Raw genomic sequence first — 27,067 nt, 5'->3', positions numbered from 1 at the left:
ATGAGGCCCTTGTCCTCATCAACATGGGGACAAGGTGTTTTGGGGGGCTACCCCAAAGCACCCTCCCAATGTTGAGGGCATGTGGCCTGGTACGGTTCAGGAGGGAGGGGGGGCCGCACTCTCGTCCCCCCCTCTTTTCCTGCGGCCTGCCAGGTTGCGTGCTCGGATAAGGGTCTGGTATGGATTTTTGGGGGGACCCCACGCCGTTTTTTTTTTTTGGCGCGGGGTTCCCCTTCTGGTATGGAATTTAGGGGGAACCCCACGTCATTTTTTTTTTTTTTTAATTTTGGCCGGGGTTCCCCTTAATATCCATACCAGACCTGAAGGGCCTGGTATGGAATTTAGGAGGACTCCCACGTCATATTTTTTTTTTTATTTTGGTTCGGGGTTCCCCTTTGGGGAATTCCCATGCCGTTTTTATCAATGAACTTCTATGTGTATTGTCGGCAATGCAATAGCCGCGGGTAGTTTTAAATGAGTTTTTTCCTTCAAAATGTCATTTTGCTGTCAGACTGTTCTAAACACAGGAAACATGCGCCCCTTTACAGGCATACTATAGACACCCCCCAGGTACGAAATTTAAAGGGATATCACACTTTTATTGTTTGACTTTAAGCATTATTAAAATCACTGCTCCTGAAAAAACGTCCGTTTTTAAAACTTTTTTTTTGCATTGATCCATGTCCCCTGGGGCAGGACCCAGGTCCCCAAACACTTTTTATGACAATAACTTGCATATAAGCCTTTAAAATTAGCACTTTTGATTATTCATGTTCGTGTCCCATAGACTTTAACGGTGTTCGCATGTTCGAACGAACTTTTTTCCTGTTCGCATGTTCTGGTGCGAACCGAACAGGGGGGTGTTTGGCTCATCCCTAACCCCTAATATGTGTTTATTTTCATCTTATTTTTTTATTAATCGAAAAGATTTTGGTATCCTCAGCAGCCAATTTTTTTTTCTTCTGAGGTACAGACAAACATTTTCGATAGTCCTGAAGTAAAATTAGAAAAATATATACATAAAACTATTTTTCAGAAATAAAAAACAGATAATTGTCATGTGCGTCTGTATTCACCCCCTTTGTTATGAAGCCCATAAAAAGCTCTGGTGCAACCAGTTACCTTCAGAAGTCACAGAATTGGTGAAATGATGTCCACCTGTGTGCAATCTAATTGTCACATGGTCTGTCCTTACATATACCTTTTTGAAAGGCCCCAGAGGCTGCAACACCTAAGCAAGAGGCACCACTAACACTGCCATGAAGACCAAGGAACTCTCCAAACAAGTAAGGGATGATGTTGTTAAGTACAAGTCAGGGTTAGGTTCTAAAAAAATATCCAAATCATTGATGATCCCTAGGAGCACCATCAAATCTATCATAACCAAATGGAAAGAACATGGCACAACAGCAAACCTGCCAAAAGATGGCCGCACACCAAAACTCACGGACCGGGCAAGGAGGGCATTAATCTGAGAGGCAGCACAGAGACCTAAGGTAACCCTGGGGGAGCTGCAGAGTTCCACAGCAGAGACTGGAGTATTTGTACATATGACGTCAATAAGCTCCATAGAGTTGGGCTTTATGGCAGAGTGGCCAGAAGAAAGGCATTACTTTCAGCAAAAAAACAAAATGGCACGTTTTGAGTTTGCGAAAAGGCATGTGGGAGACTCCCAAAATGTATGGAGGAAGGTGCTCTGGTTTGATGAGACTAAAATTTAATTTTTTGGTCATCAAAGAAAATGCTATGTCTGGAGCAAACCCAACACATTACATCACACAAAGCACACCTTCCCCACAGTGAAACATGGTGGTGGCAGCATCATGCTGTGGGGATGTTTTTCAGCAGTTAAGACTGGGAAACTGGTCAGCGTTGAGGGAAAGATAGATGTAGCTAAATACAGGGATATTCTTGAGCAAAACCTTCACCGCTCTGTGTGTGATTTGAGGCTAGGATGGAGGTTCACCTTCCAGCAGAACAATGACCCCAAACACACTGCTAAACACTTGAGTGGTTTAAGGGGAAACATGTAAATGTGTTGGAATGGCCTAGTCAAAGCCCAGACCTCAATCCAATAGAAAATCAGTGATCAGACCTAAAGATTGCTGTTCACAAGCGCAAACCATCCAACTTGAAGCAGCAGGTTTGCAAGGGGGAATGGGCAAAAATTCCAGTGATAAGATGTGGCAAGCTCATAGAAACTTATCCAAAGCAACTTGGAGCTGTGATAGCTGCAAAAGGTGGCTCTACAAAGTATTGACTTTAGGGGGTGAATAGTTATGCACATTGACTTTTTCTGTTATTTTGTCCTATTTGTTTGCTTCACAATAAAAAAAAAAAAAAAAAATCTTCAAAGTTGTGGGCATGTTCTGTAAATTAAATGATGCAAATCCTCAAACAATCCATATTAGTTCTAGGTTGTGAGGCAACAAACACAAAAAATGCCTAGGGGGTGAATACTTTTGCAAGGCACTGTATTTATAAAAAGTTGTCATTTTTTTTTGTAACATTTCACCTTTTTTCTAAGTACGATTCTTTGCAAAATTTCATTAATGTAAATGGCAGTGTTTTTTTTTTTTTTTTTTGTAGCTTAGAGTTCATAATTGTAGAAACAAGTCAAATCTGTTCCTTGGGTACCACAGACATTTTTCACCGTTGCTGGAATATTATAGGAACATTGCAATATCCTTTTTAGTTGAAAGGAAAAAAAGGCAGCCTTTACCTTTTTATTTAAAAAAAAAAAAAAATATTACCCTTGTTTTTCTTACTGGTTAAAGAAAGGATAAGGCTGAGCATTAACTACTTATAGATCCTACATGAGGCTTTTTTTCCTGAAAGAAAAAGCATGTGGACATTTTAGATTAGGGGAAGAGCAGTTCCTTACAGCCATGTCATGAAGTGAAGACCATCTACAGTGTTATGCTAGGCATAGAAGGCTCAAATTCCAGTTGTTCAGCCTGAAGGAGACCCGAGAAAAAAAATCACTCAATTCCTCCCATCCACGCTAAACTGCATGGATGGATGAATGTCAAATTATTCACGCAGCCACACCTATCACTGCCCAAATAAATACAATGGAGATGATGAACAGAAGGATGCAGTCACGGTTTGCCTAGTAATTTTCATCCAGCTGAGCCAATTAAGCATTATTTGGCCAAAATTCAAACTGTCTATGCCCAGCTTTAGGCTACATTCCCACTATAGCAGTTTGTGAACATGCATAATTTTGCTTGCATTTACGAAAAGGCACAAAAAAATGCATGTTGTGCTTGTGGTCATTCAGTGTTGATACCCCAAATGTAAGCAGATGTGTGTTATTTGCAAGAAAAGACATGTGAAAAACACATTAAACACTTGACACTCAGAAAGGTGCAGAAGCTACTTTGCCGCGTTTTATCACATGTAGGTCAGCCCATTCAAAATAGCAGGCTGCCCTATGTGTGTAGTTTGACCATCGGTGAAAAAAAAATGCGTGCATCAATGACGCCTGGTGTCGTGAATCTTAGTTTGAATGAGGCTACTAAGGAGAGAAGGCAGTCCCGCTACCATAATGAGTCTTCTTTCCCTTAACGTCTTTCAGGACAGCACCTTGAGAGCGTGGCTCCACCCACTTGACAGGAAACACACCTCCACCAAACTTTAAAAGGAGGCTCCTTCCCACTTATCAGTTTATGTGTTTCCTCCGGCGGGAACACGTGTGGGAGTTTGGAGCTCTCAAGGTTCTGTCCTGAGAGAACAGGCTCCCTACTCCACTATTTTTTTACCTACCTCAGGAGAGCCGATTCCTCCCATTTTCCACAGGCTTACGGGTGCCGGGTGGATGGGCTCCTTCTCCCTCGTCAGTGCTCGGGGAGAGCCAGGACTGCTCTGGGTATTGCTGCTCCCAGGCAGGGGCGTCAGGCATGTCAGGAGTTTTGGTTTGTTTTTTTCTTGCCTGCACATGTTTTTTCCCTGACGCCGCCGCCATCTCGGGAAGGGCAGTCAGAGGACTGCATCCGCCGGATGTGAGGTATCCGGAAGTGGGGCGGCATCCATGGAGCAGGCGCCAGGCGTCATTTCCGCCGGAAGCGCAGGGGGAGGAGGGAGGAATAGGTCTGGTGCTTATTTATTTCCGGTTCTGGTCCGGCGCACAGGTGCTATTGGAGTCCGGAACCGGCGTTTTCGCCACAGGCATCACGCTGCTGCCTCAGCATGGATTCAGGAACCGCAGCGAGTAGAACAGGCACCAGCAAGGCCCAGGTAAGGAGCAGACTGTAGTTTCTGCTCAGCTTTACTGTGGGGTCTCTCTCTAGCCCTCTTCTCTCTAATGTTAGTGAGGTTTTGAGGGTATTTTTTTCCCCCTGGTGGCGGAGGGGCCTGTCAGGGCACATGAGTCTGATAGCTTTTCTCACTGTGCACCTGTGGTGAGCAACCTTGAGTAATCAAGCTGACTCTAAAAGATGGTTTGTCTTTTTTTTCTCTCTCTTTTTCCCTTATCATGGCAGGCCAAGAGCTCTGACCCTGGGATTAGAAAGAAATGTCCTTCATGCAAAATTAAGTTAAATGAAGGCTGGAAAAAGGCTTTATGTCAAGCATGTATTGACTCCTTGGTGAGGGAAGAAACCACTTCCGCATGCAGTGATCTAATCGCATCTGCTAAAAAGGAATTGGATGCTACTATTCAATCCTTCAGATCGTCACTCACCTATCCATCTGCAAGTCAGCCCACTACCTCACAGTCCTCTCAAGGCTCACTGTTAATCCCGGTAGTGGAGGCAGAGATGGGTCCTCTGAACCAGGAAGGGCTTTCCCCATCCCATTCTAATGAATCAAATGAGGATGGTGATGAGCTGGAAAATATGTCTTCCAAGTATAAATTGTCTTTGGATCAGGTGGATGGCCTTTTAAAGGCTATTTATGCTACTCTAGGCCTTGAGGAAGAGCATAAGGAAATGTCTTTACATGACAAGATGTATGCAGGGCTTAGCGAGTCTAAGTCCCGTACCTTTCCAGTCCATGCAGTGATTTCTGAGACAATCAGAAAAGAATGGGCTGACCCTGATAGGAAACCATTTTTCTCCAGGGCTCATAAGAGAAGGTTCCCTTTTGATGAAGACCCAGCGGCTCTTTGGAATAAGGTTCCAAAACTTGATGCAGCCTTTTCTCAAGTGTCAAGATCTACTGACCTAGCATTTGAGGACATGGGGATCTTAAAAGACCCCATGGATAAGAAAATGGATCAACAGCTCAAGCGGACTTGGCAATCCATTATGGGCAACCTTAAGCCAGCAATGGCAACTACTTGCATCTCCAGGAACTTGGAGTATTGGGTAAATCAGCTTAAAGCTCATATAATAGCAGATTCCCCTAAGCAAGAAATCCTTGACTCCTTTTCTACCCTCTCAGCAGCCGTAGCCTATCAGGATGACAGCTAAGGCGGCAGCCCTTGCTAATTCTGTTAGACGGGCTTTATGGCTAAAGACTTGGCAAGGGGACACAGCATCTTAAAACAAGTTATGCAGGGTCCCTTTTCTAGGAGACTTATTGTTCGGCCCTGATTTGGATTCAGTTCTGGACAGGACTGCAGATAAAAAGAAATCTTTTCCTGTCAGAAAGAAGAAACAACCAGTCAGACGGTTTTTTTGTCCTCAAAGGGCTCAGGAACAAAACAAGCCTCAAGAGAAAAAGAAAAACTGGTCAGGGCAGAGGGGAAAAGGCAAAGGAAATGTCCTTTTTCCATCCTCCTGCATCAACCAGCAAGACGCAATGACAGTCGGTTACAGGTAGGGGGAAGACTACAAGGCTTTCTCCCCTATTGGGCAAGCATAACAGAAAACCATTACATTCTGAATATGCTAGCCCAGGGTTACAATATAGAGTTTTCAGATCTCCCCTCAGAAAGGTACTTGATGACAAATCTTCCAAGAGATGTAACAAAATCCCTGGCAATGAAGAGCCTATTAAAGGATCTGATAGATCAGGGGGTTATGACTTACGTCCCACAGGGGGAGCTTTATCGGGGATTTTATTCCCGTATATTCCTGATAAAGAAACCATTCGGAGATTTTCGGTTAATCCTAAACCTGAAACCGCTGAACAGATCAGTCCAATACAAGAGGTTTCGTATGGACTCCATCTTCACGGTCAAAAATCTATTGATGAGGGAATGCTTTATGGCATCAATAGACCTTCGAGATGCCTATCTGCATATCCCTATAGCCCCGCAGTCCCAAAGATTCCTAAGATTGGCGATAAATTTGGGAAAAGAGGTTCTGCACTTGCAATTCAGGGCCCTCCCCTTTGGCCTGTCTTCTGCCCCACGAATATTTACAAAAATAATGGCAGAAGTGCTTGCACCTCTTCGCATGCAGGGGATTGCGGTAATTCCGTACTTGGACGACCTACTCCTTTTTGCCCCCTCCAGGGAAAGACTGCTAGACAACCTCGGAAAGACCCAAGGTCATCTAGAAACCCTGGGTCGGATCATAAATATGCAGAAGTCAAATTTCAATCCAGCCCAGAAAATACTATTCCTGGGGTATCAGATCTGTTCAAGGGAACAAAAGATTTTTCTCCCAGAAGAGAAGGGGAAAGTCCAGAAGGTGGTAGCGTTCTTACAGGCAAGCCAGGAATTATCAGTCCGACAAGTGATGTCATCCCTAGGAACCCTAACCGCAACCATACCAGCCATTCAATGGGCAAGGTTACATTTCAGGCCTCTCCAGAGCTTTCTCCTGAGAATATGGAATCACAGGTCAGAATCTCTGGAAGCAAAGGTAAATATACCCACCAAAGTTAAGAGATCGCTTTGGTGGTGGAGAAGACAGGAGAATCTGTGAGAAGGCCTGCTCTGGTCATTTCCAATAGAAAAAGTGGTAACGACAGATGCCAGTGTATGGGGTTGGGGAGCTCACTTAGACCAAGACTTCACGCAAGGAATGTGGTCTCGGACAGAAGCAAAGAGGTCCTCAAATTGGAGGGAGCTAAAGGCAGTCGCCTTAGCTTTAGATGCCTTCTCTCCTATCCTTCAAGGTTCTCATGTCCGGGTCCTCTCAGACAACGCCACTACCATAGCCTACCTAAACAAACAGGGGGGTACAAGAAGCAAAACACTTCAGTTGCTAGCTTCAAAGATCCTGGTTTGGGCAGAAAAGCATGTTCGGTCCTTATCAGCAGTCCACCTCAAAGGCACCTTAAATGTAGTGGCAGATTATCTAAGCAGAAGGCGGAGTCAGAATGGAGCCTGAATCCGGAAATCTTTGCAATGATTACCAGGGCCTGGGGTCAACCACAAATAGACCTATTTGCGTCAGAGGAAAATACACAACTCCCAGTATTTTTCTCTATTCACAGAAACGACAAAGCCCAGGGGACAGATGCGTTAATCCAGCCCTGGAACTTCCATCTGGGTTACGCATTTCCTCCTTTCTAACTTATCCCGTTGGTGTTAAGAAAGATACAGAGGGAGAAAGTGGCAGTAATCCTAATTACTCCATTTTGGCCAAAGAGGGCATGGTTTTCCACCATTCTACAGATGGCAGTCAAACCATTTTGGCGGCTGCCTCTCCGGCAGGACCTGCTCCTACAGGGTCCAATACAGCATCCGGGAGTGGCCAGTCTAAGCCTCACGGCCTGGTTTCTGAGGAGCAGTTGTTAAGAAGCAAAGGTCTGTCACAACCCTTGGTAACTACCTTACTTTCCAGTAGGAAAATAGTGACCAGAAAAATCTATGCTAAATATTGGAAGGTCTTCAACTCTTTTTGTCATTTGACTAAGAGAAAAGTAAGAAATTTAGTGTCAGTTTTGGAATTTCTTCAAGAGGGGGCAGACAAGGGATTGTCAGTCAGCACCCTTAAAGTTCAAGTAGCTGCTTTGGGAGTATTTCTAGAAAGACCAATCTCTTCTGAGCCCTTGGTTATAAGATTTTTCAAGGCACTTACCAGATCTAGACCAGCTCCGGCTAAGCACTTTCCCAATTGGGATCTATCAGTGTTCCTGCAAGCCCTTACAAAGGAACCTTTTGAACCACTACAAGAAATGTCTCTAAGGAATCTTACTCTTAAGACCTTGTTCTTAGTTGCAATAACGTCAGCAGGGAGAATTGGTGAGCTGCACGCCCTATCTGTTAAGAGACCCTTTTTAACTATCTACACAGATAGGATTATACTTAAAACCGATCCGGGTTTTTTGCCAAAGGTAGCGTCAGCACACAATAGGTCGCAGGAGATCATCCTGCCAACCTTTTGCTCTAACCCTTCGGGGGAAAAAGAAGGCAAATTCCACAATTTGGATGTAAGAAGGACTTTATTACAGTATCTGGAGGTAACAAGTAATTTTAGATCCTCGGATTCTCTATTTATACTTTTTTCTGGTAAAAAGAAGGGCCAACAAGCTTCTAAGGGTCTATAGCTAGATGGCTTAAGTCAGCTATTCTAGCAGCCTACTCTCAATCGGGGCTATCTCCCCCGCTGGGAATTAAAGCGCATTCTACCAGGGCTCAGGCCACTACATGGGCAGAAATGGCTGGTGCCACCCCAGATCAGATTTGTAGGGCTGCTACGTGGTCAAGTTACCTTACGTTTGTCCGTCATTACAGGCTGGATCTTCTGTCAGCAAGTGAACAAGCTTTTGGCAGAAAGGTCTTGCAGGCTGTGGTCCCTCCCTAAGTGGGTAAGTCTCTGTTATCCTCTCAAGGTGCTGTCCTGAAAGACGTTAAGGGAAAAATCAAGTTAGACTTACCGGTAACTTGTTTTCCAGGAGTCTTTCAGGACAGCAGCAACCCGCCCTTATTGTATTAAATTACTATGCTGTGACTAACCATATTCTGACTATGTGTTCCAGCTTGGGCCGGAGGTTCTCTACTACTACTAAGTGGGAAGGAGCCTCCTTTTAAAGTTTGGTGGAGGTGTGTTTCCTGTCAAGTGGGTGGAGCCACGCTCTCAAGGTGCTGTCCTGAAAGACTCCTGGAAAACAAGTTACCGGTAAGTCTAACTTGATTTTTCATTGCAGCTTAGGAGCAAAAATACAGTGATTGTCGTACAGTGTATGTGTGTGTGCGTGTTTTTTTTTTTTTTTTTTTTTTTTTTTTTTTTTTTTACATTACATCTGTGATTAAACTTATAACCGTATCACACTTCCATGACCCATGCAAAGAGGTGGACATTTTCTTCAGTGTGCTTGAATGAGGGAAAAATGTTCTCAGCAGTACATTCTGTGTGAGACTGGGTAATAAATGGCACCGTACAAAACATTTTAGAGGTACACTGTGAGGAGGGGGTGATAATGACTGTTACTCATATATCCCAATATGTAAAATTTCCACACAATTTAGTTTACCCATTTGGTATGTTGCTTCAATCTGGCAGGTAAGTTCTGCTGTTTCCCTTTTTGTCATAGGCGGATACCTGCCTCTCTCTGGAAAGCTTATAGTAGACCTGTACTGAGCCAAGCATGTAGGCTCCCAATGCTGAACAGGAATTGATGCTTAGACCATTTATTTAAAGTGGTTATATGCTGCAACCTTCAGGTGATTAAACACAAGCAACAGTTTTGTTGGCTAGTGACTTAGTGTGCATAAGATGACTTCATGTGCATTTCCAGCTGCCATTTCTGCTGACAATAGACGCGAATTGTTGACCTTATCTGTTTTCTAATACCTCAGAGACACAACCACAGAAGGCAAGGAGGATGCTGACATTGTTGTGGAGGCAGCAGAAGGTTTTCCACTGCCAGAATTTTGTGAGGTTACGCCTTCAACTTCTGGCTGTTTCCACTGTGGACCCAGCCATTCTTGCACTAAATCATCAATCAATTTTTTTTTTTTTTTTTTTTTTTTTTATTGAACGCATTCCCTCTTTTGAGGATTCAGTTGATAGGCGTTTGGGGACTCTTGAAGTTCTCCTTTGCTTTGAAAATGTTCTTACCTGCATCTGGCTATTGCCATCTTGTCAGATGCCCAGACCAAGACAAGCTGGACTGGAGATATCGATAGTTAACTTTCTCCAAATATAGATCTAATCTTGCTGCAAGATTCTAACTTATGCCACTGGCAAAAAATGTGCTCCTCTACTGAATATGATCTGTTCACCCCCACAGGACATCATCATCTACTGCAAGTCCTTCCCCTTGTAGCAGACCCTCCACTTCTAAGCTCACTACACCTACTCATAAACCTTCACAATGAAAGTTTGCTCTTACCCCTGGAGAGGGGCATATGCAGGGGAATGCCTCCTCAAAATTTCTCTACCCAAGAACAAAGACATCTCGGCTTGCTTTCCTTCCTTCCTTAAGCTCTTAAACAAAACCCTGAGCTTTCATATCCCAGTACCCTGGAGACCCCTTTCTTGCAAAGCTTCTGAGTGAGATCGTTGAAAAACACTATGTATAAACACCCCTACACCCCCCCGACCCCCCCCCCCCCTCGAAGTTGATACTGAATCCTTCTCGGGCACCTCCCCACATTATATTGCTTACGATATCTGGGTCTAATCCTGACATTTTTCACATTCCTTTAAGCAAAACATTTTATCTATTGCTGTCCCCATGTTCAGGCACATACTGTCATTGGCACTCTTCGGTTGCTTCTTCCATGATAATTTCCCTTTGGTGAACTCCTTTGGGACAGCCAGTGCCCAGCTTCTCTACTAAAAGTCACTGAATTTCTACTCCTCACTATGCAGGGAGTTTAACGCTAATAAATTCTTTAGTGCTACCCTGTCAGGAGCTGCTGATTTGTATCTCAGGTTCTTTTCCCTCTTTGTAGCAGCAGCCAGGAAAACCACAACATTGACTTTTTTTGGCTCAAACAGCCTAGAGGGTTGCTTTTTTTTTTTTTTTCCCACCATATTTATTGCAGAGTAACTTGGATGGGCTTAAGGAGGCTGTGGGATACTCCAGAACACTGAACAAGAATGTGAGGACACTCTTTCCTGAAGGTATGCAGATCACTTCCCCATTACTTTAAGTGATTATTACCTAATATAATAAAATGTAGTGTGATGTTGGGGAACTTTGTTCTAAAAATTCTTATTCTTTATCCTACAACTTCCACACAAATAGCCCTCGGTATTCTGCAGGTCTTTGTTAGGCCTTGTATATTTTCTTCTTAACATCTTTCTACACACTTCTCTTCCAAAAAACAAATTGCTCTGTGTAGCCTGTTGAGACTCTGTCCATTTAGGGCCCTCCTTAGGTGCTACTGCCTGCGCAAAGCCCTCCCCTTTATGCCAAAAGGGGTTACCCCCTTTAAAAAGGCCTCTATAAGAATGTTGTCCTTGATGCTTCCTAGAGCTCCTTTAATCAACTTCTCTGGGAATGTCTTCTCCTTTCCCATGTCTTGCTTTGAAGACATGTCAACCAGCTATGATTCCCTTATAAGTGGAGTCATGACGGTCGCCTATGGTTGCCTGCTGCATATTACCTTGTGAACGGCACATCTTGCGTTCCTCAGATGACATTCCCTTTCTAGGTTTCCTCCCCGCTCTTCCACCCAGCTGGGAGGTTATTTTCTCCTCTTTTTTTTTTTTCTCCTTGGGTTTCTGCCTTCGGGGAACAAGTCCTACTTTTTCCTATTGTAGCCAAGTTTCTCAAGATATACAGCATCAGAATCCTGGCCTCACAAGTAAGCAGCTGCTTCGCCATTTAGGGGACCATCAGGAATGGAAAAAGTGTCTTTCTAATAGAAGCAGTGGCACCAAGTTAGATTTGCCCAGCACAAGCTATAGTCATTCCTGCGCATGTGTGCCAGAGCTGCCAGTCACGGCACTCATTCAGGAAGAAATGGCATGGAGGTTTGTTTCTTCAAAGTGTATCGGCGCACTACAAGGTAAATATCTCCTAAACCACACAAGTTTAGGAGATATTTACAGTACCTAAAGGTAAGCCTAGAATAAGGCTTGCCTATAGGTACAAGTTCTAAAAAAGGGTTTACAACCACTTTAAGAACTATCTTCAGCATAAAGAAGAACAAGGAGTCCTGGAAGTGGTGGTTTGGCGCCCACAGTACCCCGATATCAACATTGAGTCTGTCTGGGATTACATGAAGAAATAGAAGGATTTGAGGCAGCCTGCATCCATTTTATGCATATTTTATATTCTTATACCTGCACCTTTTTATCATAAATTTCAGCTGCTGCACCAAGCATTCTAAACTGTGTTGCAAATTTATGAACTCATTATGCAGCGCTATTTTATGCAAGACTACCCAGAATAAAAAAGTATATCTACCGTCACTTTATCAAGTAAAGCTTTAGTGCTATAAATTAGTGCTGTTTATTAGTGCAACACATACAGTGGAACCTCGGAGTTCAAGTAATGTGGTTTATGAGCGTTTCGCAAGACAAGCTATTTTTTAAAATTCTGATTCGCTTTGCGAGCGTTGTCTCGCAAGACAAGCAAGATTCAAGTCTCTGGGGTGTGCAGTACTGCATTTAGCTAGAGGTGCGGGGGCGCCGATGACACTTGGAGCCACTCAAACACTTCGTTCCTGATTGTCTCCAGTGCCCCGGCACTGCTGGCCACATGTGGTACTGCATAGACAAGCGATGGCTGTGGAACGGATTATCTGAGTTTCCATTATTTCCTATGGGGAAACCCGCTTTGATATAAGAGTGCTTTGGATTACAAGCATTCTTCTGAAACAAATTATGCTCGTAATCCAAGGTATTACTCCTATTAAGCAAAGTGTCTAGTTCATATATAAAGTTCATCTGATAAGTAAATAAATGTGCAGAAGTCGGCAAAGGTCATCCACTACATAAAGTGCTCTGTCAATTATCCAGTGAATAAATGAATAATGCGTAAACAAATTTCGTCCACTGAATGCTTTGTGTCTATTATCAATAAAGTGCTTTGTGCTCCTCCCAAAACCGTGCTTCACTTCAGTCTCTTATAAGTGCTCAGTGTCTCCACAGCACACTTTCCACACTGTGTCCCCAGTGATTCCTTCAAGGCTGTGCACCCGCATCTACATCTATGAGAACTCACCAGAAAATATTGACCACTCAACAGGGGGGTGATATCTTTTATGCCTCTTTATATTCTTTTTGTTACTGCTGTTATCACCACCTTGCAACCCACGTCACATAACCATCAGGGGCTAATCACAGGAAGGGTATAGAAAAAATGCTCCTAGTGTAAAACCTTTAGTGCTTTAAAACATATTCAATAAAATATTGCACTCACAAATCTGAGCACAAATACAGTGCCTTGCAAAAGTATTCACCCCCCGGCATTTTTTGTGTTTTGTTGTATCACAACCTGGAATTAACATGGATTGTTTGAGGTCTTGCATAATTTAATTTACAGGACATGCCCACAACTTTGAAGATGTGTGTGTGTTTTTTTTTTTTTTTTTTTTAATTGTGAAGCAAACCACATAGTTATGCACATTGACTTTTTCTGTTATTTTGTCCTATTCACCCCCCTAAAGTTAATACTTTGTAGAGCCACCTTTTGTGGCAATCATAGCTCCCAGTCTCTTTGGATAAGTCTCTGAGCTTGCCACATCTTACCACTGGGATTTTTTCCCATTGTTCCTTGCAAAACTGCTCCAGCTCCTTCAAGTTTGATGGTTTGCACTTGTGAACAGCAATCTTTAAGTGTAACCACAGATTTTCTATTGGATTAAGGTCTTGGCTGTGACTAGGCCATTCCAGCATATATACATGTTTCCCCTTAAACCACTCAAGTGTTGCTTTAGCAGTGTGTTTGGGGTCATTGTCCTGCTGGAAGGTGAACTTCCGTCTTGGCCTCATCACACACAGAGTGGTACAGGTTTTGCTCAAGAATATTCTGGTATTTAGCACCATCAATCTTTCCCTCAACTCTGACAAGTTTCCCAGTCCCAACTGCTGAAAAACTTCCCCATAGCATGATGCTGCAACCACCATGTTTCACTGTGGGGATGGTGTTTTGTGTGATGTGATCTGTTGGGTTTGCGCCAGACATAGCGTTTTCTTTGATGGCCAAAAAGTTCAATTTTAGTCTCAACAGACTAGAGCACCTTCCTCCATACATTATGTGAGTCTCCCACATGCCTTTTCGCAAACTTAAAACGTGCCATTTGTTTTTTGCTGAAAATAAGGGCTTTCGTCTGGCCGCTCTGCCATAAAGCCCAACTCTATAGAGCGTACGGCTTATTGTCGTCCTATGTACAGATACTCCAGTCTCTGCTGTGGAACTCTGCAGCTTCTCCAGGGTTACCTTAGGTCTCTGCTGCCTCTCTGATTAATGCCCTCCTTGCCCTGTTCGTGAGTTTTGGTGTGCGGCCGTCTCTTGGCAGGTTTGCTGTTGTGCCATGTTCATTCCATTTGGTTACGATAGATTTGATGGTGCTCCTAGGGATCATCAAAGATTTGGATATTTTTTTTTTTTTTAGAACCTAACCCTGACTTGTACTTCTAAACAACATTGTCCCTTACTTGTTTGGAGAGTTCCTGGGTCTTCATGGCAGTGTTTGGTTAGTGGTGCCTCTTGCTTAGGTGCTTCAGCCTCTGGGGCCTTTCAAAAAGATGTGAATATGTAATGACTATTCATGTGACACTTAAATTGCACACAGGTGGACATCATTTCACTAATTACGTGACTTCTGGAGGTAATTGGTTGCACCAGAACTTTTTATGGATGTCAAAACAAAGGGGGTGAATAGATATGTACATGCCAATTATCAGTTTTTTATTTCTGAAAAATAGTTTAATGTATATATTTTTCAAATTTTACTTCACCAACTTATATGTTATGGATCAGAACACAATAGTCTAATTCAGATTAAAAAAAAATTGAACTAAATGCTGTAATGTAACAAAATGGGTAAAAAGCCGGGGGGGGGGGGGGGGGGGGGGTGAATACTTTTGCAAGGCACTGTATATCTTCATCGTAATTTTCCTTTACCGGCTCCACTACTGGTCCGTACGAGCCTGGCACTTCCGGCATATGTGATGTCAGCACTTGTTGGTTGTGGCCCTACACGTTTCACCAACTGAAACTGATGGGGGTGGAGCCAACCAGCAGTGATGTCACATCCATTGATCCCTCATCCATCCAAGGGAGGGATCAATATTGGATGATTTGACACAGAGCACTTTATGCAGTGGATGAATTTTGCTGATTTCTGCGCACTTATTTACTCGTCAGATGAATTGTTGATTACTGCACTGGACCCTTTGTCTTGCAATTACATATACGCATATATTGCTTATTTATTTACTATTAAGCAAAATAACAGCACAAATTTTTAGCGCTTAAACTTTCCATCATATAGTGGTGGTAGTTATACTTGTTTGTTTTGGTTAGTACATACATCTACAGAAGATCTGTGGTTTGGTTATCCTAGATCATGGGTGCTCAATCTGTGGCCTTCCAGTTGTTGCGGAACTACTCATCATGCCTCTGCCGTATAAACTTGAATGCTTACTGGATTTAAGTATTTTGGGTGATGTGTATTTGTGCAATGAGGGAGGGTGTGGCCTAAGGAGATCGACACCCTATGTGAAGGTGTGCATAATTATTAAGCAGCTTCTTTTCCTCAGGCAAAATGGGCCCAAATTTTTTTTTTTTTACTTTTTAAAAAAAAAAAATGTTTTGACCATCCAACGTCTTGTTGCAAATAGTCAACAGGGTTGCAAGAAATGCGTTGAGAAAAAAAACGCAAATTAATTGCCAAAGATTTGAGAAGAATCAAACGTGAAAGCTACCAGGAACTCATTATCCTCCACTGCTGTCATATTCCAGAACTGCAACCTACCTGGGGTGGCCAGAAGTACAAAGTGTTCAGTGCTCAGAGACATGGCCAAGGTAAGGAAGGTAAAAAACCCAACCGCCACTGAACAAGACACATAATTTGAAACGGGCTAAGAAATATCTGAAGGCAGATTTTTCAAAGGTTTTTTTTTTGGACTGATGGGATGAGTGACTCTTGGCGGACCAGATAAATGGGCCTGTGGCTGGATCCGTAATGGGCACAGAGCTACACTTCCACTCAGACACCAGCATTGTGGAGGTGGGGTACTGATAAGGGCTGGTAGTATTAAAGATGAGCTAGTTGGACCTTTTTCAAGTTGAAGATTGACTCCATATCCACTCCCAAACCTGCATACCAGTTTTTAGAAGACCCTTTCTTCATGCAGTGGTACAGAAAAAATTTGCATCCTTCAAGAAGACCATGATATTTATGCAGGACAATGTTCTGTTGCATGCATTGAAGTACTTCACTACGTGGCTAGCCAGTAAAAGCCTTAAAGATGAAAGATTAATGACTTGGCCCCCTTCCTCACCTGACCTAAACCCATTTGAGAACTTGTGGGCCCTTCTTAAACAGGAGATTTACTGTGAAGGAAAACAGTACACCTCTCTGAACAATGTCCAGGAGGCTGTGATTGGTGCTGCACAAAAAGTTGATCTTCAACAGATCAAGAAACTGACAGACTCCATGAATGGAAGACTTAAGACTGTTATTGAAAAGAAGGGGGGCTATATTGGTCACTGGATTTTTTTTTTTTTATTTTTTTCCTGAAATGTCAAATGTTTATTTGTAAATTTTTGCTATTTATTTTCACTTCAACAGATGAAAATAAACAAGTGAGATGGGAAAATTTGAATTGAGTTGCATAATAATTCTCCACACTAAGGCCCCTGTCACATGATCGGCCTTCAAATATCTGCCTGTCAGTTTTTCAGGCGGATCTGAGCGGGCCACCCATTGACTTGTATGCGGATGTCAGCGGAAATGTCTGACACCGGCCTGCCATCCGATCTGACAAGATCCGCTCAACAGATGGATGGCGATACGTTCGCCATCCATCCAGCGGATCGGATGAAAAAGGACAGGTTGTCTGTTTTCATCCGATCTCACCATAGAGGACAGCAGAGCTCTGACAGGTTTGTCCCTGCACAGTGAGCAGAGATGGACCTTCCGTCCGCCTGCTAAGCAGGGATCAACAGAGCGATCCCCTGCCAAGCGGATCCACCCCATGTGAAAGGAGCCTTATAGTTGCCCAATAACTGTGCACATCAATATTCTCCTACGAAAGCTAAAACCTCACTTTTACTTTCTTAAATATTCAGGTTTGAGGTTTATTAATATTTTGGATTGACCTAGAGCGCTGTAGTTGTTCAATAATTAAATTAATACTCAGAAATACAACTTGCATAATAAGTGTGTGTATGTATGTATGTATATATATTTGTATTTGTGTGTCTATGTCTATATCTATATATCTACACACACACAAAGTGGGGACGGAAAGTATTCAGACCCCCTTACATTTTTCACTCTTTGTTATATTGCAGCCATTTGCTAAAATCTTTTAAGTTCATTTTTTTTTCCTCATTGTACACACAGCACCCCATATTGACAGAAAAATACTGAATTGTTGACATTTTTGCAGATTTATTAAAAAAGAAAACTTGAAATATCACATGGTCCTAAGTATTCAGACCCTTTGCTCAGTATTTAGTAGAAGCACCCTTTTGATCTAATACAGCCATGAGTCTCTTTGGGAAAGATGCAACAAGTTTTTCACACCTGTATTTGGGGATCCTCTGCCATTCCTCCTTGCAGATCCTCTCCAGTTCTGTCAGGTTGGATGGTAAATGTTGGTGGACAGCCATTTTTAGGTCTCTCCAGAGATGCTCAATTGGGTTTAAGTCAGGGCTCTGGCTGGGCCATTCAAGAACTGTCATGGACTTGTTGTGAAGCCACTCCTTCGTTATTGTAGCTGTGTGCTTAGGGTCATTGTCTTGTTGGAAGGTAATTCTTCAGTCCAGTCTGAGGTCCTAAAAAACTCTGGAGAAGGTTTTTGTCCAGGATATCCCTGTACTTGGCCGCATTCATCTTTCCCTTGATTGCAACCAATCGTCCTGTCTCTGCAGCTGAAAAACAGCATGATGCTGACACCACCATGCTTCACTGTTGGGATTGTATTGGACAGGTGATGAGCAGTGCCTGGTTTTCTCCACACATACCGCTTAGAATTAAGGCCAAAAAGTTCTATCTTGGTATCATCAGACCAGAGAATCTTATTTCTCACCATCTTAGATTCCTTCAGGTGTTTGTTTTTTTTTTTTTTTTTTTAAAGCAAACTCCATGTGGGCTTTCATGTGTCTTGCACTGAGGAGAGGCTTCTGTTGGGCCATGCTGCCATAAAGCCCTGACTGGTGGAGGGCTGCAGTGATGGTTGACTTTCTACAACTTTCTCCCATCTCCCGACTGCATCTCTGGAGCTCAGCCACAGTGATCTTTGGGTTCTTCTTTACCTCTCTCACCAAGGCTCTTCTCCCCTGATAGCTCAGTTTGGCCGGACAGCCAGCTCTTCTATTTAAGGATTATGGAGGCCACTGTGCTCTTAGGAACCTTAAAGTGGATATAAACCCAATGTCATCCTTTCCAAACTACTGCCATAGGGGTTATCTATAAGGATATACATGCCTCCTGCATGTATCTTTACCTGTCAAATGTCTCCCCTCTGTTATGAGACCCAAAAAACTGCAGATTCTGTGGGTGGGTCTGTTGGCTGGAGCTCGGTAGGTTGAGTCATGATGTCAGTAGACTCCCTGCCCACCTCTACACGCCCCTTGTCAATATGCATTTTCTCCTGTGTATTTCTTACACTGAACTTCTGCTATGATCTCTAACATCCAGTGAAAAGACAGGAAAGTAACCACATGACTTCAGCATGCTGCGGTGTGGAACAGCCAATCCTTGCAGAGTTGCTGAAGAAAGGAGTGGGGTGCAGGCATGTACTGCCCATCGGGACTACCGGGAGATTCCCAGTGGGCCGATGGCTCAGTGGGCCAGTCAGGTGCGGTCCTGGAGCTGCTCCTCTCTGACAGTGAGTGATCGCAATTTCACTCCTGTCAGGAGGAGCAGCTTCTGTCATAAGCTGGAGAGAGCATTAGGCGTTATGCTCCCTCCAGCCTGCAGGGGGAGATAGACCAACGGCAGACTTTCCTTCCTCTCTCCCCTATCACTTGTTATCACATGACTGGAGAGAGGAACCAGAAGCTGCCTTCAAAATGGTGAGTACATGTGGAGGACACTGATGTGAAGTGGGCTGCTGGTGGGGACTGTGATGTGACGTGGGCTGCTGGTGGGGACTGTGATGTGAAGGGAGCCACTGTTGGGGACACTCTGATGTTAAGGGGGATGCTGCTGGGGACACTCTAATGTAAGGGGGATACTCTGATGTAAGGGGGATGCTGTTGGGGACTCTCTGATGTAAGGGGGATACTGTTGGGGACACTCAAAATTAAAGTGGGCCGGTCATGAGGAAGTCCAGGGCCAAATTTTTGTCCCAGTCCAGTCCTGGTGGGGTGGGAATTAAAAAAAAAAAAAAAAATAATGCATGTCTTGGGCTACTGCAAGAGATATGTAAATCACCTGTCACTCAAAGCAAGGGGAGGATTTGACAAAGTTTTTCTGTTTGTCAAGTTTTATCTCGCTGAACAATAAAAGAGGATTGCTCAGAGCTGGATTAACTCTTTGTGGCAAGACTGGGCTCAAATGATAGAAAATATTATACACTACATTATGACATTAAAAAAAAAAATGGGGGTTTACATCCACTTTAAGTGGAGCAGAAATTTTTTTTGTAACCTTGGTCAGATCTGTGCCTTGCCACAGTTATGTCTCTGAGCTCTTCAGGCAGTTCTTTTGACCTCGTGATTCTCATTTGCTCTGACATGCACTGTGAGGTCTTATATAGACAGGTGTGTGCCTTTCCTAATCAAGTCCAATCAGTATAATCAAACACAGCTGGACTCAAATGAAGGTTAAGAACCATCTCAAGGATGATCAGAAAAAATGGACAGCACCTGAGTTAAATATGAGTGTCACAGCAAAGGGTTAGAATACTTAGGACCATGTGATATTTCAGTTTTTTTCTTTTTTAATAAATCTGCAAAAATGTCAACAATTCTGTGTTTTTCTGTCAATATGGGGTGCTGTGTGTACATTAATGAGGAAAAAAATGAACTTAAATGATTTTAGCAAATGACTGCAATATAACAGAGTTAAAAATTTAAGGGGGGTCTGAATACTTTCCGTCCCCACTGTGTCTCTCTCTCTCTCTCTCTCTCTATCTATCCACTTTACACTGAAAGTGCACTTGAAAGTTCAGTCTCTGTAGATCCAAGGGGGACATGCAAGGAAATTAAAAAAACAGCCTTTTAGCTTGTACATGATTGGATAATAAAATCAGCAAAGCTACCCCTAAGATTTACAGCGACTGCAATATCAAGTGCACTTTGCACTTGTACTGCAAAGTGGATTTGCCTTTCGTAAATAACCCCCACTGTTTTTTTGAGGCTGTAGCTGCTTTCTAAAGAAAACTAAAATGTTGCACCCGGAATGCATTTTGTTGATTTAGGCTCTGTTCACACTTGTGCTATTTGTCATGTGACTTTGGACACCTAAAAACCTTTATTGGAATCTGCCAAAGAACAGGGTTTATAGTCCTGAACACTGTGCATGCAGTTTCTGAATTGCGTTTCCTACATGGTAAGCATGAGAGTGCCAGCTCATTTCAAGATGCTGTTTTGTATATTTTTCCCTATGATCTCTATTTTATTTTCTTCCTAATGTTATTGTAACCTTTCTAATCACTTAACATTTCTCCCCTTCCCTCTTTCTTTGTCTTTTTACTCTGCTGCACAGAGGAGTCCCAAAAAGGTGAGGTGCTGTTGTCATTCTTTGAGGCATAGTTCAGGACTGAATGGCATGTGCTCTGGCCATGGTAAGAGGTCCTATACGTGGTACATTTAACCAGAAGATCTCTGATCTCTCAGTTGCTTAGGAAGAGGACAACAGAAGGCTGGCCATTCACGGTTCACATCTTGGCCGGTTCAGCAGAAACTGGTTGAGATCCGAACCATTAATGGGCAGGGGGAATGTATGAATTGGATCGATCAATCAACTTGGGTACAACCAGCCTGCCACATTCACTTCCGAGTGGCTGCTATAGCCGCTAATGATAATCGCTGTCTTCTCCCGGGGGGGGGGGGGGGGGGGAGGGTGGTGGCGTGGCTTCCCCTGCCTGCCCTTGTCGGCAGCAGACAATATCTCGGCAGGAGGTATTCCCCTGTCAGCACTGTGTTGATGGGGAATTGGTGAGAATTTCTCTCCTGCAGCCACAGGTTGCAGGAAAGAAATTCACACATCTATGGCTAGCTTAAGTGTAAACAGTCTGGCTGAAGACTGGGTAAATTCTCTAGTATGGCTCTAAATCAAGCGACAGTGGGATTTATTAAGCAAATTACTGACAACATTAAGCCTAGTACACACAATCCGAAAATCCTAAGAAAAATACAGCTTTCAAAGCGATCGTCCGATAATATGATTTGTACACAGCTTTTGATAGTTGATCAGGACAGGTCATGTGAAACTATCCGCAGGGACAAGCATGAAAAATGTTCTTGTACGATGCCAGATTGTATGATTTAATTAGTACAGTTTTCATCCAACAACACAACACATCAGAATTTTTACTCTGGCGTATGAGAATCTTTGTAACCGCTTCATTTACGATATGGAGACTAGCATGCAAAAAAATCCCCACCAAAAACAGGCGATTATTCATCTGATATGCACCTTCTGGTACACCAGATGAGCTTATCTAGTACAATTGATTCAGGCTGCAAGAATTTTAAACTTTTTTTTTTTCTCTTCCAAGCTCCAGCTGTTATCTTAGATAGTGGTCTGGAACAGTCAGGCATTTATCTCATGGTACTGGCAACAGCTTCACACTCATGTAAGAGGTCAGAGCATAATCTATTCTATACTGGTGTGGTGCTATTTCTAATTCATTATTTATACTGCTATCTTATAGCAGATTTATCCCAGTGCATAACTTCACCTATAAAATAAGACTTACCAGTTGTAGCCATTAATATTTAGTTTGCTACACTGGTCCTGGTGCAAAGCTACTGAAAGCCTAAAATGTGCCATAAACGGTTACAAACACTGGGTTTGTTCAAAGAAATTCCTGATTTTCAAGCCCCTTTGAAAGTTTATCAGTATGGGTTAGGCCTTTATATGCAAAGAATTGTTCTATTGCTAATTATAGTATATAGCAATAATTATCCACAAATCATACACTGACCATTCATAACATTATGACCACTGATAGGTTAAGTGAACAACCCTGATTATCTCACTACATTGAGTGGAAGTGAGTGGGATATATTAGGCAGCAAGTGAACATGTCCCTGAAGCTGCTTTGTTAAAAGCAAACAAAACTGGGCAAGTGTAAGAATTTGAGAGACTTTACCAAAGGCCAAATTATATAATTAATTATATAATTCGATAGGCATGTGAGCATTAGAACTGGTCCATAAGTGTAATGGAGGAAGGTAGCCTGATCTGGCGAATTCAAGAATGGTTTTGGGAGCACAATGAGTTTAAGGTGTTGACTTAGCCTCCACATTTTCCACATCTCAATCCAATCAAGCATCTCTGGCATGTGCTGTGCTGTAAAAACAAGTCTGATCTGCCTCCCAACTTACAGGACTTGTAGGAGCTTTTACTGATAACTTGGTGCAAAGTACCACAGCATCCCTTCAGAGGTCTAGGGGAGTCTGTTCATTTATGAGTTATAGTGGGTGGTCATAAGGGTATAGTTCAGGGGGCTCTAGTCTTTTCAACCAAAGGGCCAGTTTACTGACCTTCAGACCGAAGGGGGGGCCCAGATTGTGGCCAGAGAGGTTAGAAAATATCCCAGGAATAAACAAGGTCTCAGGGTTGGTGGTCAGTAGTGGGAGTTGTAGTGCTCCATCATTGGTATTGGTGGGAGCAATAGTACCCCATCATCGGTGAAAGAAATGGTGCCCCATTGTTGGTATCAATGGGAGGAATATTGCCTCATATCATTGGCAGTAATAGGGCCCAAAGGACCAGATTAAGGCTAGGAAAGGGCTGCAGTTTAGAGACCCTTGTTATAGTTGATCAGTGTACTTATTACAATACTCTGTTTTTAGAGATTCCCTTGTATATAACAGCAGTATATAGAAACTCTTACCTTATCAGTCAACAATATACTTTAGGCCTTGTTAACACTGGCTCTAAAGCGGAGTTCCACTCAAAAGTCGGAGGGGAGAAGATACCTGTCACAGGTATCCTGTCCCCACCTCTGAGAGCCTGTGCCACGGCCCTTGATGTCACCGCTCTGCTCCCTCCTTCTCCCACCGCCAGGCCAATAGCTGAGAGAAGTGGAGCCTTGCGCATGCACAGTAGGGTTCCCGGCGTAAGGCTACACTGCCGGGTTCCCCTACCCGCAATAGTGGCGGTAGCAGCACCACCTTACAGCTGATGGAAACATCAGCTGCAGGTGCTGACATCGCTGGACTCCAGGACAGGTGTCCGATTATTAAAAGTTCATTTCTGAAGCAGTGGGAGGTCCTCTGCTTTAATAGCAGGCGTTTGGGGTACGTCTTTAACACACGCTAACTGCCTGTCAAACGTGCATTAATGCTATATGCGCGTTTGTTCAGTATTTTGAGAAAGGTCTTGCATCTGTAAATCTAGATGCCAAATATTGGTAATATATTGTTAAGAGCATGCTCCTGTCCCGTTCTTCGCTGTTCCATCACCCTGTAGAACAAGAATGGTGGTATGAATACTCTGGCCAAACACATGATGCCTTTCAGGACTGAAGTATACCTCAATTTTTTCAACCTCCCTTCTATCCTTTTCTATGGACTTTCTGTACCTAATCAACCACTTCATTTTCTAGGTCTTTTCCAAACTATATGAAGTCTGTAAACGTCGTCTGGGTCGCCAAGCTTTCATTTCCAAACAAAGACACAGAAGGTCATCAAACAATAACAAGAAGAAAAATTAAAGCATACATTCACCTTTCCTTTTGCTTCTTTGAGACATTTTGTTTCTGGGACAGTTATCAAAACTGGTGTAACAAGCTTATCACAAGTTCCTGAGTTCTTACAGGGCCGGGCCTGGAAACCAGTGTGCCTCCAGCTGTCCATTCCCAGCATGCTTTGCCAGCTGGAGAGTCACAGGTTCCCCGCCCTTGACATATGGAATTATGCTATGTGTACTATTTTTTTTTTTTCTTTTTAATCTGCAACCAAATTCACAGGGTGAGAGGTGTTTTAGAGCACAAGTTTTATGTTTTTTTTTTTTTTGTTTTTTTTTAAGTTATTCATTTTATTTACATTGCATGCCATTTATGCCTTATTTTTCATCTTTTTATTTATTTTTTGCTTTCATTTTATTTTTTATTTTGTACACTAGGTGTTGAAGCCACTGAGTGATAATTTGATGGAGGATAACATAAGACAATCTGTGACAAACTCAATCAAGGCAGGTCTTACAGAGCAAGTGACTCGAGCTTCCCGGATAAAGACAGACTGACAGGCCATTTCTCCAACTGCACCCTTCCCTGTCCTATGCTTGTTTTGTACAATGACAACTCTAAACGGAAACCAAAGTTTACAGTTAGATGGAATAGAAACTGAATAATTGAAATGCTGCCACACATCTGTTCCCTGTGGATTATCTATGTAGCGCTTTTTTTACATTTTTAGCACAGTTATGGATGCTGCTTTGCCCTCTAGTGGCAAAAATCAGTCAGTGCAGCATTAATGCTTCTGCACTTTGACATCTGTTGATCTTACAACTTAGCTTTGTTCCAATCAGTTTGTCTCCCCCTCTTGTCTAAGTACATGTAACCACAATGTTAAATTATTCTAAAAGAATGAATGTAGTGTCCACTTATAAATTTTAATATTTATATTCCATATAGTTATGCTATTTATGATATATTGGGTTATAAAGCAATCTCCTGGTAAATTCACTGCCTTTGGTACATTTTCCCTTTTCAGACAGTATACATAGCTTAATACAAAGAAACCTTTGTAAAAACAAATGCCTTTTTTTTAAATTCAAGAACCTGCCATAACATAGAAGCATATCAGGGGAGATGGGCAGTGGATTTTGTTCCCCCTATCTGTTCAGCCTTCATGTATATACTGTATGCCATTAATTTTATTGGGGGCGGGTGGGGCACAGTCCATCCAGAAGCATAGGCTACAGCTTTAGGAGCTCAGATCATGTGTACAGCATTTGTTATTTTCTATACAAATCAGATAGGGCATGTATATGATATATAAATAATATAAATACCAATTTTTGTATCAAGTTTTTGTAGTCCATGCCAAATCCCGGTTCTGTGGTAGGCTAAGTGAAGTCCCTGCTTGGGGACTGTTTGTGACTCCATGTAAATGTGAATGCATCAACCAATCTCAAGTTTTGATATATTTGTGATATTTACCTGCCTTGAGCACTGCTGTCTCAGCCCAATGGGTGGAGAGGGAAAAAAAAAAAAAAAAAGCATTTTTGTTGTGAATCCTATTTGTCCTGTTTAAAATTTAAAGCCGTTTCCTGTAATTTATTTTCAGTATAATTAAAATCTGTTGTATATATGGCACAGCAACAGTCTGAGTTTTTTTTTCCTTTTTTCCTCTTTTGAATGAAGTGGCCTATTATAATAAAACTGCATTTGTTGTTTAATGTAAACAGGTGTATAGGTTTGGATTTTATTGGGCACTTACAGAAGTGTGCCCATTTAATAAAAGGGATGACATTTAAAAAAAAAAAAAAACATTCTTAGGAGGTATAAACGGCATTCTTTTACTGTGATAATCAATGGGGATAAGGGGTATGAAAAAAAAAAAAAAAAAATTAGTCCTGCAGGCAGAGAGGTGGTGCGTAACATGTAGTTTACAGTACAATCACACAGTGGAGTAATCTGGAGTATGTAACAGAGTGAAGGCAGCTGTATTTAAAGCACTGCACAACTAACACATGAAGTGGTCTAGAGTATGTAACATACTGCACAGTATACAGAGGAAAAGAGCACAATATGAAATAAAGCAGTGTGTAATATACAAATATATTGTGTGCCCTATACAGATGTGCTCAGTCTATTACCATTATGGTCTTCTCCATTACCACCCGCACCTGAGCTGTAACTTCTGAATGGAGCAGAATCATGCTTGGTATAAGCCTTCTGTATAACAGCAATTGGACTACAAGAGTGCCAGCCGTTTGAACAAATCTAAGCTACAATGCTTTGCACATTGCACTGTGAGTATAACAGTTACCATGCCTACAGGCAGGTAGAGAGCCCCATTCCACGCCTTAACAGGCTGACCCTCATCAACCAGTCACTGGGTTGGAAGGAGATTATTTCAAGTAGTGTTAGACCCCCTTTCACACTGAGGCACTTTACAGGCACTATATTGCTAAAAATATCGCCTGCAAAGCGCCTCGCCTCTCACTCCGGTGTGAAAGCCTGAGTGCTTTCACACTGAAGCAGTGCGCTGGCAGGATACTCACAAAAGTCCTGCAAGCAGCATCTTTGAGGCGCTGAAGGAGCAGTGTATACACCGCTCCTAAAGTGCCCCTGCCCATTAAAATCAATGAGCAGCAGTGCTTTCAAACCTTTTTCAAATGTTAGCGGGGGACAAGTGGCCCACTAGCAGCCAAAAAAAAGACGGTAAATCGCAGCTGAAAAATAGCTGCGATTTACCACCGATGCTGCTCAGTGTGAAAGTGCCCTTAGAGCCTGTCAGGTTTATATTTTTTGTTTTTGTGACATGAAGTAGAGAACTCCCACATAGTATAGACACATAAAAGGAAGTTCGTCTTGCCAAAGTAAGGTGAAAAACACCTTGAACAGTTATCACCACCAAAATATATCTTCTACCACAGTCAACGCTGTATCCTGGCCCAGGCCTGGGGCAGCACGGAAAGAGTCCCCACTGGCTTGCGCTATACTGTTAGTGTAGTGCCAGTCTTAATGGGCGGACTGGACTGAAAAGGCAAATTAGTCTAGCGCCCCCATAAAGCGGGCAGCATTCCGCAACTGTGTGTGTGGGGGGGGGGTGCCACTTCTAATTTTGACTGTCCTATCATCCTGGACCACAAACCTTCCTCACTGTGCTATATTTTCTGCTGCACCATTGGCATGGCTATATCTTCTTAGTCCTCTCCATACAGAAATTTGTGCTTAAAGTAGAACTATAGGCAACACTTTTTTTTCCCATTTTGGTTAGAGTAAGGGAGGGTTATAGCCCC

The 27,067-nt window shown here is 42.7% G+C and overlaps 1 protein-coding gene across 4 annotated transcripts in view; it reads left to right on the top strand.

Moving 5' to 3' along the window:
* Positions 1 to 25,415, top strand: part of ATL2 (atlastin GTPase 2) — a 176,788-nt gene extending 151,373 nt beyond the window's left edge. The window contains exons 13-15 of one of the 4 annotated variants that reach the window (XM_073628032.1): positions 20,630 to 20,644; positions 23,703 to 23,779; positions 24,221 to 25,415. In XM_073628032.1, the coding sequence (XP_073484133.1) occupies positions 20,630 to 20,644; positions 23,703 to 23,779; positions 24,221 to 24,227 (99 nt within the window). In that variant the 3' untranslated portion in view covers positions 24,228 to 25,415. Of the gene's footprint in view, positions 1 to 20,629; positions 20,645 to 23,702; positions 24,138 to 24,220 lie in introns of those variants that run through there. The other 3 variants (XM_073628033.1, XM_073628029.1, XM_073628030.1) reach the window with 3 other exon arrangements.
* The last annotated feature ends 1,652 nt before the right edge of the window (positions 25,416 to 27,067 follow it).

Source organism: Aquarana catesbeiana, linkage group LG04 (assembly GCF_042186555.1).
Source record: "Aquarana catesbeiana isolate 2022-GZ linkage group LG04, ASM4218655v1, whole genome shotgun sequence".
NCBI classification, from domain to species: domain Eukaryota; kingdom Metazoa; phylum Chordata; class Amphibia; order Anura; family Ranidae; genus Aquarana; species Aquarana catesbeiana.
The sequence above is the reverse complement of the archived record's forward strand: the minus strand, read 5'-3'. Positions and strand labels throughout refer to the sequence as shown.